This window comes from Antrostomus carolinensis, unplaced genomic scaffold (assembly GCF_000700745.2).
Source record: "Antrostomus carolinensis isolate BGI_N321 unplaced genomic scaffold, ASM70074v2 scaffold18428, whole genome shotgun sequence".
Classification (NCBI taxonomy): Eukaryota; Metazoa; Chordata; class Aves; order Caprimulgiformes; family Caprimulgidae; genus Antrostomus; species Antrostomus carolinensis.
Window position 1 is genome coordinate 8,367 of NW_010333902.1, and position 14,906 is coordinate 23,272.

The 14,906-nt window shown below is 37.8% G+C and overlaps 1 protein-coding gene across 1 annotated transcript; it reads left to right on the forward strand.

The window, feature by feature from the left end:
* The first annotated feature begins 884 nt into the window (after nt 1–884).
* On the forward strand, nt 885–14,650 carry HABP4 (hyaluronan binding protein 4). The gene is made up of 7 exons (XM_029086502.1): nt 885–903; nt 1,050–1,197; nt 2,037–2,231; nt 4,146–4,229; nt 11,383–11,551; nt 13,297–13,479; nt 14,518–14,650. Exons 1-7 carry the CDS (start codon nt 885–887, stop codon nt 14,572–14,574), a joined length of 855 nt encoding a protein of 284 aa, XP_028942335.1. The 3' UTR covers nt 14,575–14,650.
* The last annotated feature ends 256 nt before the right edge of the window (nt 14,651–14,906 follow it).

The following is a 14,906-nucleotide window of genomic DNA, read 5'->3' on the forward strand; positions in this document are numbered from 1 at the left end:
AATTGATCTGAGAGCAGTGTTTCTGTAGTTCCTTGCTTGATTAACTTAAACTAACATTTTTCAGCCCATAGTGTAAGGATAGGGGCCTAGCAGACAAAAGGCTTGCTTGCTTCTGGAGAATTTTGCCCTAAAAAGAACACAGAATTTGGGAAAATGGGGAAGGAAGCACATAATGAACTTTAATATTTTACTAGATGCATATAGGTTGAGTGGATAACCTCGATTTATTCTCTCTTACAATACACAGGTTCTCTGCATTCACCCTGCTGACTCCTTAACCCTGACAAGCGTCTGAACAAAACCCCAGAAAGCTTAAATACATTTTATCTTGGAATACATTGACATTCAAGAATTGGTTAGGGCCCTTGAAGGCTTTGTAATTACTGCTTGGGTTTCTGCTGCTTAAACTGAGTCACTTGTAGTGTTGGTGAATGTTCCTGTCTTCCATAGAACAGTAATAGAAGGAGGTGACCTTCTGGTTGTTGGATACCATAGCCGTGAGTTTAAAGAAGAGGTGCAGTCTCAGACTTCTAAATTCAGCTCATCAGGCAGGAGGCGTGTGTCTCATGATCAGCAACTATAGTCTGTCTCTAATTGTCCTCATCTTTCCCCCATCTTCATTGCTCCTGCAGCCACCTTGCACTTCATGGCTTCCACTGAAGTTTCTCTGCCTTGTCCTGTAGTACACTAGCAAGATCTTTGAGAGGACATGAGAGAAACAGATCTTGTTCTCTGTTTCTGTGATTTAATGTGAGCAAAATGAGGTTTTTCTTTACCTTGTCTTTTCTGGAAATGTCTGAGCTGCGTCAGCACCTGTATTATTTTTGCCTGAGGCAGGTTCATCAATACAGAAGGGAAAGTAAGTAACGTCTTTAAAACGGACAATGTCTGGCAATATTCATGGTAAGTGCTTTTAATATTTTGGTAGACTTCGGATTGGAGAGGGTAAGGCAGAAGACTTCAAGGTGTAATCAGTGCATTTCAGTTATTAGTTTGGTAACTGCAATTCAGTTATTGTTAAACTGTCTGTAATCTGTATGTGTGTGTAGGCCAGAAGCGAGTACCTAAGCGGGGAGAACAGCAAGGCTTCAATAACAGAGGAGCAGAGGTGAAACAAGACAAAACTGAATGGAGACCATCTTTCAGGGAATACCGTTCCTATGAAACAGAAAGACAAGCGGAATTCCCGGTGGAAAGGTATGTATCATACAAGAAGAAGTGAGGTGCCTCACGGGGGACCTGCAGAGGTGTGGGAAGGGAAAGACTTAACCTTCTTACAACAGATCTGGTAGGCAGATGTGACTTGAAGGCCTAGTTGTATTGGTGTGTAGATTTGTTGCAAGACGACTTAGTTCATGCCCGTCAGAGCTGTAATTTCAGCTTCCTCACATACTGATGTAGAGCAGTTTTGTTAAATGTTAGAAATACACAATGAAACTGTAAAGATCTCAAAACGTAACCACTAGTCTGGAACATAAATGTTAATTTCTGAGGTTGCGTACCAGGCTTTGCAGAACATGTGGTACAGGTTCCAAGTTGAATTAATTTTACTGTTCAAACTGAAAATAAGACTTTGTCATACTATTTACTGCTTGGACAATGAATGTATATAATTTTTGCTTCCTTTATAAGTACTAGAAAATTCCACCTAAACCTTTAATGCTTGAGAATGTGGCTTTGCATCTAACAGGTTCCCTGACATTTTTAGCAGTTGCATATAAATCTGGGTTTAGACAGTGGAGCTATTGCCTGATAAAGTTGCTGAAGATTTGACAGTTCTATTGTGTTCTATTTAACTTCTCTAATGTTTTCAGTGTTACCAATAAACAGCTGAACTCTCTGTTCCAGTTATCTGTAATAATTCTCCCTGAGTTCAGTTTATGTCGATTTTTAATGACAAAACTAATACAACCATGCTGTGTACTGTGTAAAGATGCACTCTAAAAATTGTACGGTGGCTTTCATATGCTGATGTCTCTCACAGCTGCACAAATACAACCATATGATTTTTTTTCTTCTTGTTAACTGTTCTGTAGGAACAAAAATCTGACTAGAAATCTTCTTTTTAGACCAATTGAAAGATTAGACCGTGAAAGGCCAATACGAGGTCGTGGCGGAGGAAGAGGTGGAATACGAGGTAGAGGAAGAGGTGGTGGAATAAATAGAAGTTTTGATGGAATTGACCAAAGAGGAAAACGGGAATTTGAAAGACAAAGTGGGAATGATAAAATGTAAGTGTTCTGTGTGCTGCTCTTTACTTGGTGTGCAAGTAAACAGTAGTCAGCACTGCAATAGTGTCTCTTAACTAGTCTGTTCCCTTCTTCTGTATCCAAGTTGACTGGCAAAAAGTCAATACTGGTTTTAGTTTGAGGTCCTAATGAAAAAAGCTCTTAAACTCACAGAAACCTGTTTCTTTCTCTAGAGGAATGAAAGCAGATGACAAAAAGGGTGGAGGTGGTGCTCGCAACTGGGGAACAGTTAAAGATGATATGAGGTACAACATATACTTGTGTCCTCCATAGATCATTGTTTTCCATGGCCCACCTTAGATCATCATTTTCTGTTCATTAGTTTCATGTCCATTTTGAGCTTCATAAGCTTTGCTTTCTATCAGTTGTTGTGATGAACATAGTTTTACAGTTTTCTGAACTTGTCTCCTTCACGTTGGTGAGATTAAACTGTAGCAAAGGCATGGCGATTTTTCTTCAATTAAGACTGCAAAAATCTTTTGACTGGGACCAATTTATCTTTTAACAGAAATAAGCTATGACTTTCCTTAATAGTCAAGTAAGTGGGGACTCTGGTATTTAATGGCATAGCTACAAAATGCTGATTAAAAGGTTGAAACTCTGTTAGTGGGCTTCAAGTCCAGGCCCGTTTTCTCAGGTTTTATGTGTCATTTCTGAATTGCAAAGCTGTAATACAATTCATTGTGGCTGTCTTAGTGCTTTCTGTTCAGATTAGCAAAAAGCTCACTGGAAACGTCAGCTTTTGTCTGTTCTTTGCACCTAGCAATATGCTACTCTTTCCGGTAGCTTTTGTTCTCATATGCAACTAGAACCCTTTAACTGAAGGCTGATAAAAAGACAGAGAAAAGTCAGCACTTTGAAACATGTGTACATTAATTCACAAAGTTATTTTTAAAATAAAATTTTGTTTCTAAAACTTAGATGGTGGATTTGGGCAATCTGGCTAAAAGATTGAAAAATACACCCTTGATGGGTAATAATTTTGAGGCTTGATATTCCAAATTCTTCTGAAAGATTGTACTAACTTCTGTCTCTTCTATCATATTTCATACTAAAGGTAAAAGATCAGTTAGATACTCTGGCTTTTCAAAGTAAAGGATCAGCTAGGTTATCACAGTTCTGAGCTGATAGCACAAAACTAGCTGACCCGAAGCACAAAACTGGCTTATGTAGGATGTCAGGGAAGATTGTGTGAGCTTCAAGAACTTAAGTACGAGAATTTAAGATGCCTTATATTTATTCTCCCTAGTTAAGTTTTTTAGTTCAGTAGCATTAGAACTTATGATGTAAACATGAGCTATCAATGCTTGCTTGTGATGTTGTGTGTGTGTGGTAGAAGTGACATTAAATGGGAGTTGTCTAAACAGTTCTAAAAGCATGTCCGTGCCTTAACTGGGCTCAATGATGCATTGCTAGAAGGTGTTAATTTTAAAAATTTATGCCTACCAGTGGATTGAAAGTAAGTATGCTACTGCCCTCATTTGACAGTGAACACAGTGAATGTCTGTGTTGCAGAAGAAGGGAACTTGTGGAGTATGAATTTTACCATTTTAATAGATGAAAAGAAATTAAGAGGCAAAAGAAATTAAACCCAAACATGAGGTATATGGTAATCAACTATTGGTATTAGTATTCATGATTGAATTGTTTTGTCTTCATGCATGCTTTTCACTTTTTTTTTAATTAAAAGACATAGAAGTTGGATTTTCCTAATACTTCTCATGTTGTTGCTCAACTAGTCACGTAGTAGCACTTTCTGCTTATGATCCTAGAGTTTTTCTCCTCTATTTTTTCCCCTCTCAAGGAATTCTGGAAAACAGTCATGTATTGATTTGCAAGGTTCTTTTTCAATGTGACCCATGAAGACTTTGTGGTTTTTTTTGTTTACTGTTCTAGTGGGATGGAACAGACTGCTCCTATGGAAGAGACTGCAGAAACAGCTGAGCAGCCAGGGGCATCTGAAGGAGAGTCTCTGAACAAGTATAGTCTGACTAAAATATTTTATTTCCAAATGCTAAGAAAACAATTGACTGTTACTGATATACTTGTATTGAGAGGCATACTTGTATTGAGAGGCACACTTGAAATGTGAACTGTGAAGTTTTGCTAGTGCATATACTTAAAAATAGAAAAAGTTTGTCTATATTTGTGAGTCAAGAAAATGCATCCCTAATTCTGACTAAAGCTTGGTTTATACAGCTGCAGATTGTATTTAATCGCCCAGTAATGCTTATGTTCCTAAGATTTGGTGATAATTTAAGTAGCATCTGCATATTGTCTGTTACCTTTTTAACTGGGCTAATTTCTAAAAACTACCCTACTTTTTGAAATTCTCTATGAGAAAAAGGTATTCAAGGTCTCTATATAATAGTACAAACACAGTTAACAAACAATTAAAATACACTAAGATAAAATTCTCGTAAGTCAGTTTTCATCAACCACCAATACCATGCAGTTGTCATCTATTCATGAAAGGCCTCTATAGAAGTAGAAAAACTTACTGGAAATGGTCTTGCAGTGAGCCTTAGAAACAGGGAAATTGGGAGAGAAATCTGCCTCTCATCTTCTGGCTTTCATTCTTATCAGTGTCCAGTGAGAACTTACTTCAAAGCAAATAAACTCTGGCTTAAGAAAAAGTAACTGGACAACCTTAGCCAAGTAAGAGACTTTAAAGGATAATCAAATAGCATATGGTGAATATGTCCTAATGAGTCAAAGGGGGTCAGTGCAATATGTCAGCCTTCTCTTGTGCTGTGAAGATAAATTAGCTTGCTAGGAAGCCCTTTTTAGCTAACGATGCAGCTCCAGTTATTAGTGGCCTTGTTTCATTTATTAATTATAAAGCTGACTAGACTATGAAACCTGTTTTATATGTTCAGGTTGTATAACTGTAAGAAGTTGAGTTGATACAGGTTTGATTCTTTTAATTTTAATCTAGCTTTTAATATATAGCTAGAGGTGTGTATATATGGGGAAATCTTGTCTCTGAAATTGAATGACTGTGATTTGATTTCCAGAAAACTGTTTCTAGACTAACTTAAATCAGATGAGTTGCTAAATTGTCAAAAATGCACTGTATTAGCTAAATATGAGAACAGTGTCCTGTTTTTTGCTAGGATAGGGTTAATTTTCTTAGTAGCCAGAAAGCACTGTGTTTTGGTGTCAGTGAGAACTGTTATGAGAACAGCGTTGATAACTACAAGGACACTGTGCTTGGGCAGTTTCTGAGAGCAGAGGACTGGAAGGGGCGAGGGGCGGCATGGAGAAGAAAAGTGCAGTAGTCAGTAAAACCCAGAACTGACAGCTGGGTGTGCCAGTGAGATATTCCATATCACACCACATCATGTTCAGTATATTAACTGGGGCTGACTGGAAAGGGGGGGATTCTCTCGGGAATCACTCGGGCTCGCTTTTCCAGAATTGTGATTTCGGGGTTCCTTTTCGCTCCTCCAGGATCGTTATCGGTCGGTGCTGAGCACTTGTACTATGCATCACTCTTATGTATATAGTTGTTATCATTATTACTCTTCTTATTATTTTAATTTTATTTTTACTCTAATTATTAAATTGTTCTTATCTAAACCTACAAGTCTCCTCACCTTTACCCCTGCAAATCTCTCCTCGATTCCCTGGGTGGGAGGGAAGGGGATGGCAGGGCTGGGTGGTGCTGCGAGTGGCTGTGTCTTGTTTGTCTGACAGCTAATTTAAACTATCACAAACAGTTATTCAGCTTTTTTTGTCAGCTACTGGTAACTTTACTTGTTTCAGACTTGTATTTGTTTCTACTCCAGTTCAAGCTCTTTGTAGGTGCATCCTGATATCAGTTTGTTGTAGAGTGTAAGGCTTGAGAAGTATATATAGTGGCAAAAGCATCTGACAGAATCTGCCAATTATCTTTAATTCTTTTCCCTTTCTCATAAATCACTAGGTCTTTCATCAGAGTGTGAGCCTTTCTGGAGATTTTACTCCTCTTCATAGTTTTTTAAAAAAGCTTAGTTTAGGAATAGTCCACTGAAATCTTAAGATTCAAGCTAGAAGTACTAAGTTCTGTATTGTGTACTCTTTTCATTGTGACAGATACTGTTCTGAAGACTCACAAATCTATGTACAAAATATGAATGACATGTACCTCATTACAGTTACATATGGGAGTAGTGTCAGCTTGGTGACTCTATGTATTTTAAAATACCAGAGGAGAAACTGTGTAAATAGTGCCCAGGTAATTAGGGATGGTTGTACGGCTTACACCTGAACAAGGTGGAATTATTTTTGTTGGTCTTTTAATATTTAAAAGCAAATGCTGGTGGGGTATGGTTTTCAGGCTTCAGGATGTAGTTTTAAGGTTGTGTATGCTTATGTTGCACTTGCTTTTCAGAGTTGCTGTCTTCTGGCAGGTAACATACACCAGCAAAAGATTCTACCTTCTGCTACCTTCTGATTTCACTACAGCCTCAGTATTGAGGGTATAGGGGTGTGTGTTGCTGAAGCTACTGACAGGGTTGTTCTCATTTTTACTCTTTAATGCAGCGACTCCAAGGAATCAATTTTTTTGCTCCTTTAGTGCAACTGTGTGCTTTTATTGAGTTAGAGATGGGAAACTTGGGTTTGTTCCTTCTCTCATTCTCTTTCCTGTTGTAAATGTTTCCATTTAAAAGAAAAAAAAAAGTATTCCTGGAAATTGGGAATAATCTTTCTGCATGGGGATACTGTATAGCTTTCTGGTGTGGTACTGGCTAACTTCAATGCAACTTTGGAAAGACTTACATGGGCTTCTGTAACTTACAGGGTCTTGCCTTCAGGACTGTGGCCACCTTGCTGTTCTTGAGCTTCCATTTGCAAAATATTGCAGGACAGGAGTTTCTTTAATACATCTGTAATATAAATCAAGTTATTTATTTTAATATCTTCAAATTTTCTTGAGTGTATCAACAATACCTGTCTCTGTTTATAGCATCCCAATCTGCATGCTAATAGCTGTGGGATTTTTCCCGCAAGTAATGAGTAGAAAATATGTAAGTATTACAGCAGTATAAGCTTTCCTCACAGTTGCTTTCTGTTGAACCTTGCCTTCATAGTCTTAACAACATACCACACTTGCGTTGACTGGTAATTCAAATGAATAGATTTTTCTTTTTATTCAGTATGATGCATTGTTTAATCATGTCCTATCCAAGGTATTTGCAGTGTTAGTATTTATTCTGTGGGGATTTCTTACATTTCTTACATTTCTTCTTTCTGAATTTTTGGTGGAGCTGTGTATTCTTCATGTCATTTAATAGGAAACTTTCAAAATTTGTCCTCAAGTATGCTGTTTACCTCTCTTGTTTGTTTTTTTTTAATAGTGATGTAAAGCTATCCATAGACCAGGCCAGTCTAAGTATTCATAAGTATTTGGTTCATTGTTTTTCTTTTATAGTTAGCTTGTACAGTTCTTGCTTGGTCTTACGTTGTTTAACTTTGAATTTTGCTGTAACTGGTGGTAATGCTTCTTTACATGATATTTAATAGGAAAGATTCACGTCATTGATTTATTGATAAACGCTGAATAAAAATTTCTGTGCAGCTGAATAATACAACAACTGATCTGTAAAAGACCCACTATCATTATTTTTAATGACATGAAGGTAATCAGCCAAAAAACTGAGCTGAATGCCATTCTTTTCCATTCATATTTCTTCTGCATATTAATGTGTTAATGTGAAAGGTATGCACAGGAAACAAGGTGTAGCTAGAGGGTTATGGTCATCCATTGAAAACACCGAAGCAGTAGGAACCATTACTGAAGACTCCCATTTGGTGTTTTGGTGTGTACTTGCATTGTGAGTTCAGTTTGTTCATGTGCAGAGGCTGCACTTAGGTGACTGGCAATATTTTGTTAGTATGATTGTCGGTGTGCCAAGGAGCTTATTAACTTGATTAATGAAAATGCACACCAAGCAGTTACTAAAAATGCATAAGGTTAGAAAGTAGAAAGTAATGCACAGAGTGCATTTCTGTGTAGGCTTGGTGCCCAAAATAGCCTGCTACAATCCAGTCTCTAGCCCAGATGTGATACGGAGGTTCCTGTTACTGTGATTCAGTAATGGGAGGTGTTTCCCCTTGGGAGTCTTGGGGTCCTAAAGCAAATTCATGCTGCTAGTAACCTAGCAGTTGAAACCATTTTTTGGATCAAAAATCAAACCGTACTTTGCAGTTGAAAAAACATTTGCAGTGTAAATCCACCGATATCTCCTTTAGAACAGGCAAGTGGCTGGTTTTGATAGATGTATAATTTTCAAAGCAATATTTGTGATCACTTTGAGAGGTCAAGCTGCTGTGTAGTGAAATGTCCTCATGTTGTCTTATGATCATAGAAATTTAGATCTGAAAGGGGTCTTGCTAACCCAAAGCATGACCAACTGTACCTGTGCTGCTTCTCATACCTGTCTACTTGATTTTTAATGTCCTCTACTGATAGAGGTTTCAGTGTCCCTTGATGGTCTTCCCCATACTTTGAAAATAGAAACTACTGTCTTTGTTTTTTTTTTCTCTTGAGTCTTTTGCCTTAATATGATGGATATGCAAATTTTATTTCTTTTCTAGTGTTATGTATGTTTCCTCCTCAGCATCTCTTTAAAGGCCTCCCATATAGCTCACGTATTTTAGACCTGATATCTATATTGCACTTCTATTCTGGACTTTCTACCTGTTCCCACATAGAAGACATTACTCAGCTGAGATCTTGTTCCACCCTACCAACAGTGACATCTATTCCAAACGAAGCTGTTGATGTGTCTCCTTATAATAGTATGCTGTTGCAGAAGAGACAAATGCTGTTGAAGTTCAGCTTGACTGGGTTACCTGCAATACTCTTGCATGGTTTGGGGGACTGGGTCTCTCAGTCTCTCTTTCAGAGCTTCTGCCTTGCTAGTGGTTCTTTCAGTGTCTGGGCATCTGATACTTTTGCCTGGGAGTACGTATTTCTGCTTGTCCTTGGGACTTCATAATAGTGGTTGTTTTGGTTGGTTGTTTTCAAATCACTTGTTTTCTTTAGCATCTCATACTACTGATGAGTTCAGTATTCTTGAGCACTTTCGCTATTGCCCTTTTCTTTTGCAAGCTTTGTGCCATAGAAAATGCACTAAATGTATAACATGTTACACTACCAATAACTGCACAGAGCTGGCCTTAAAGCTCCATCCAAAGGCTTGTTTTTCTTTTACAAATTGAAAGATTGATAGCTACTTCTCAAGTACTTGTTGCAACCAGTTCTGTATCTTCTACGCCTCTCCCCAAGGACTGAAACAGTGTCTCCCTAAGTGAAAACTTTAATGGGAGAGGAGGGCAAAAGACTTCCTGAAGTTCAGATATGTGATTTACTAGTTATATCCAGAGGTAGTGGCTTAGGAGGAAATTAAACCAATTTAATAGAACCCCATTTTATTAGATTACTTTCTGTTTTTTCCTTCCTCTGGGTTCTTTCAACTAGTCTTGTTTTTCCAACACCTAATCTCAAGGTGCTTCAGATAATTGATCAAAAATTATCTGGCTTCTTACTCTTCGGGACAACAAATTGAAATGTTGGCGCTGCAAGTGGTTCTTAATGCACATGGAACAATATCTGTTGGTGTTCTTCCAGAAGCAGCTGCATCTTTCAGCAGTATCTTTTTCATTTAATTCAGTAAACTGGTTATTTTTTTTCTTAACAGTCCTTCTAATAACCTTAATCAGTATGGAAGTACAGACTGGTTACCAGTCTTTTAACTTCTGGTTGATACAGCTAGCATTTTCAAAATAACAGGGCATGAAGGTATGTCAGAGGGTAGGCATATGGTACAGGACTTGCATATTTTTTTATTTACTTTTTCTGTGAGGTACACTTAAAACTATGTTCATCTTAGAACCAAAATTAAGAACTGTCTTCCTGTCCAGTTCTGCTTCTACCTGTTGTATGCTGGGTGCTTCAGGGAAATATTCTATAATTTTGACTGTCAAGAAGTAGAGTGGTTCTCTGCAAGATCAAGTAGGAAGGGAGAGGGGAGCAGGCCTGTTCCTATATAGGCTAGTTCTGAATGTACAGAACACTCCCAAGAAATGTGTATGTTCTGATGGGGTGCTTGTGCAACTTCAAAAACAAACTGCACAGTTCACTGACTGTCATTTCACTCTGCATCTTTCTATGAAAAAATAAATTTCCAACTTGAATCTAATCAATTGTATATTTATTGGAAAAATCTTCAGCATTTGGTAGCATGGTTTGTGAAAGCTGCTGGTCTTGGGCAAGTCAGTCTTAGTCAGCATCAGAAAAGTGGCAGAAGAGTAGTCAAGCAATAATGAGTGGAGAAGAATCTTTAGTTTGTCTTGTGTGTCTTGTCTTAGAAATGCAGACATAAAGCCTTGGACTTCTGTCTTTACAGTTCAAAAATATACAAGGCAGACCTCTAATGTATTCCATATGTTTTCCTTGAACATATAATCATTTTTGTACTTTTTGGCAAATTAAAACTCGACTAGGATTAATCTGGTTTTACCAGGTGATAAATACTGTCTCCTATATCTGACCAAAAAAAAAAAAAAAAAAAGATCAAAGCAGCATCGTGTGAAATTAGCAAAAGAGATGTTAAATTACCTAAAAGATCCCATTATGTGATCATCGTGTCTTTATGATGACTGAAAGCTGCACTGAAATGTGAATACACCTCATACCGTCATCGTGCAGTATGAGTCAGTATAGCCATGGAACTGGGGTGTTTTACAGCTGTTTGGTATGTTTTTTTCACTATGGCTATATTTGCTAGGAGTAGATTCACTATTAAAAAGTAGGGCTGAGAATATGCCAGATCAAAAGACAGACTGTTTTTGTCTCTCTCTTACGATGAGACTGGATAAACACCAGAACTTAACTGCAGGGGGCTGGAGACAGCATTTGTTTGTAGGACTAATTTCAAACAGGCCATGAGTATATTTTCCAACTCACATAATGTAAAACTTGCACATCAAGTTACTGTGGGGAGTAAGGGAAACTGAGGGAAGTAATTTGGTGAGAAACACTCCAAATGTTTTGTCTAGTATCCTTACTTTAGAGATTAGTGTTCTTGTTCATCCTGGCATGTTGCAAGCTAATGGTTTTTACTTTACAACTATAAACCTTTAGAGTTGCTGAAGGAGAGCCAATGGAAGAAGTAGTTCAAGAAATGACGTTAGATGAGTGGAAAAATCTTCAGCAACAGAATCGACCAAAGCCTGAATTCAACATCCGGAAGCCAGAATCCACTGTTCCTTCCAAAGCAGTGGTGATTCACAAGTCAAAATATAGCGATGATGTAAGCATTGCCTCAGGAATTCTGTAAACTCTGCTTTATTCCTAGGGTTAGGAAACTGTCTCTATTCTTTTTCTACTAGTTTTAGCATAGTCTGAACAGACTAGAAATCAGTATCAAAGCTTTGTTATTGTAATCATATATGTGCACCAAAACTTGCTTTAAAGTTAACATCTGTTAATTTTCTTCTCTTAGATCATCACCCCTATTTTGTATGCAAATATATATCAAGTCATTCTACCTTATGTCTCAGTCTTAGCAATATAAAACCCGTGTCCTTGCTGCTGACACCTACTTAGATCTCTAGCAATGCTGCTAGAGAAACTTGGTTTACTTAACACTTACCCTAACTTTGAATCCTGTTTAGCTTACTTGGCAGTATATACTTGCATGTATATATTAAACTAAGGTTTTGGCATCTGTTAGTCTGGATGCTGTGTCCTATTTCTCATCTGTGCTGGATCCCAGTTTTCATTGTGCACTTGGAATATATGATTTTATTTTTTTTCCCTCCTAGTTTCAGGGTGCTTCTTCTTAGAAGTAACTGTGGAGAGCTTGTTCTATAGTAATGTGCTTTTTATCCCCCTTTTTCCCTAACTTTTCTTCCACTGTATTACGGGAACTGACATTTGAGGGACAACTTCGAGTTTGTTGATAATGATTGGGGAGAGAGGGGAGGCTTATTTCACAGATTCTTTCTTTCTTACTTAGATTTAAGATATTGGGGGTCACAGAAGTATGTGCATATACTTGTAGTCTAGCGTGATGGAATTTTGATCCTGAAGGTCTGCATGCACGTATGAATACACATATTATCCTTTGTCTAGTTGTAATATTAACATAAAAACTTGCAGCTTTTTACACCTTAATCACTTCAGGTTGTTGAGTGCTTCCAGTGACATACACTAATATTGAAGTGGCCTGCATCCTTTTTAGCATGGCTTTTGGTGGTCACAGGTGCCATTATCCCCTCTTCCTCTTCCGAGGGAGATGGTGGTATGGGTGGGGAGAGTATCTTTCACAAGCTCTGAAGGGAGTATGCAAGTGTGTGAAGAGTGCATGCAAGTTGCTGTTCTTTTTGCCCATCAAGTTTCTTGGCTGGCAGTTTCAAGGGACCTTGTCAAAATGAACATAGAATAGAAGGTGCAGGAACTGCATAACTTGGGACAAGTCAAATCCCTGTATTAGACATTCAATAAAATAAGTGATTCATCACTGTCAGATGGGATGATGAGTTTACATATATATTATCATTACTACAGTGCATGTTAAAATTATGATGGGAAATCGTCTTACATCCACTAGCTGCTAGGAATACACAGAGTTAAAACCACAGTAATCTCATAGCTGCAGGCAAATAGACTGATAGATTGTTTAGTAGCCAAATACTGTGCTTTACTATGGCCTTTTAACTGTTACTTGAAGGTAACGGTAGGAGTAAGTAGCTTAAGCCTGATTCTCTAGTCCCTTTTTATTTGTGTCAAACCTCCTCAGTGTTACAGGGCTGGTACAGAAGATTCGTTGCCAGGACTCTCTGAGCCAACAAAGAACTATCCCAGGCATTGGGAAGCTACAGTTGCCTTGCCTCTGTTAAAAAACCCTGCGTGAGTTAAGGCCTGCCTTCTGTTCCAGATGTCATCTTGATTTATTTGCTGCTTAGCCTGTAATACAAGTGTATGTGTGTCTGTATCAGGCAGGGGAGGCGGCTGTACAAGAAGCTGTGGGCTTTAACCAGATCTTCTTTTTAGCTGCAAAAAGACGACTTTGAAGATGATTCTCATGTCTTTCGAAGACCAGTGAACGATATAACATCTCAGCTGGATATTAATTTTGGGAGTCTTCCTCGCCCTGGCCGTGGATCAAGAGGAGCACGAGGTGGTCGTGGTCGTGGCAGACGAGTTGAAGAGACAACACCTCGACCAGAAGTAGTGGTAATGGTTTTTATGGTTTTTGTTGTTGGCTGCTTAGAGGTTTGGTGGTTTTTTTTTGGTTGTTGGGAGGTGTGTGTGTGTCCTGCCCCCTTTTGTGTGAAATTAATTTCTGTAGTGACACATTTGTTTCTAATTCCTGCCTCATAGTATGTTGGCCCAGTTATTTTGAGTTCTTGACCCATATCATGTTACTTAATACCACTTCAGGCTCACAACGCTTAACACATAAATTTCAGGAGGTCTGATTACTAGTTGCTGCAATGGTAACTAGAAGATTTGTTTCTGCAGTGAGTTTTGATATAAATTGGGAAGAAATTAAAAGTACTAAAGGCTTGTATCCCTTCTAAAAAAATTCAGTATAGTACAATAATAGTACTTTTATTACTAAGAGTGAGATCAGTAAATCTGGGACCCTACAGCATCCTACAAAATTATACAACTGTTTAATATAACCATGAAAAAAAAACTTCCACTGAACTTTCTCTTAAAAAAATAAAACCAAACTCAAAACTTCTTTATTCTTCATACTAACTGAAGGTCTTGGTTTACTTCTGTCTAGTATAAGGAAAATAATAGTTTAAGGTTGGGAACTTAGAGAATGATATGAAAGTGATTTGATACTTGTTTCACTTGAATGAAAAAGGCTCTTTAGAATTAAAGAGAGCATAGAGTTTTAAAACTACAATCCAATATGTGCAGTAGCCTTAGAATGTAAAAAGATGATAGTGCTGCTTCTAAAAACAGACAGTATTTTGGGTGAGATTGCTTTACTTTTTTTTTTCTTTGCTTCCGTGATGCAGGACTTGTGATCTGCTTCTCCTCAGGCAGTAAATCAGCTTTACAAATATGTTAACACTGAAGAAATTGTAGTAGTCATAATTTCTGAGATAAATGCTTAGCATTTATGTGATAGTGATGGATACAAAGCATTTAACTTGAATAGAAGAATGAACATTTTTCAGGGTAAAATACATACATGTAACTCAGATTCTTTTGAATTGCATTCATTTTTGTAAATCTTCCTTTCTTACTTTACAGGTACAGCTTGTTGCTCCAAATCCTGATGATCCTGAAGATTTTCCGGCTTTAGCTTGAGGAACCATTGTGGATGGTGGTATCTCAAAAGTAGCTTTGGTGTAGCTGTGAAAAGACCAGTTCTGTGCTGGTGGGGATAAAGAGTCTGTTTCTGCTGGAAAAGCTGTTTGGGTGTTTATTGTAGAATGATTGCAGCTCTCTGCTAATGGAGTTGGGTTCTGGAGATACTGGTGGACTGGGATCCTGTTACAGGTTCCAGTGTCTACCTCCATTTGTGCACACTGTGTGAGGGCTTACAGTCCTTCACTACAAAACTTCAAATGAAGTTCAAGAGTACAGTGTTTAAAAATGTGTATATAGATATGATATCAAGTTCTCCATGACACTGTGGT

What these genes read in the sequence shown, in the direction of transcription:
- HABP4 (XM_029086502.1), top strand. An exon ending in CAAAGTGGGAATGATAAAAT is followed by an intron (nt 2,232 to 4,145) that starts GTAAGTGTTCTG and finishes TTACTGTTCTAG; the next exon opens with TGGGATGGAACAGACTGCTC. An exon ending in GAAGGAGAGTCTCTGAACAA is followed by an intron (nt 4,230 to 11,382) that starts GTATAGTCTGAC and finishes ATAAACCTTTAG; the next exon opens with AGTTGCTGAAGGAGAGCCAA.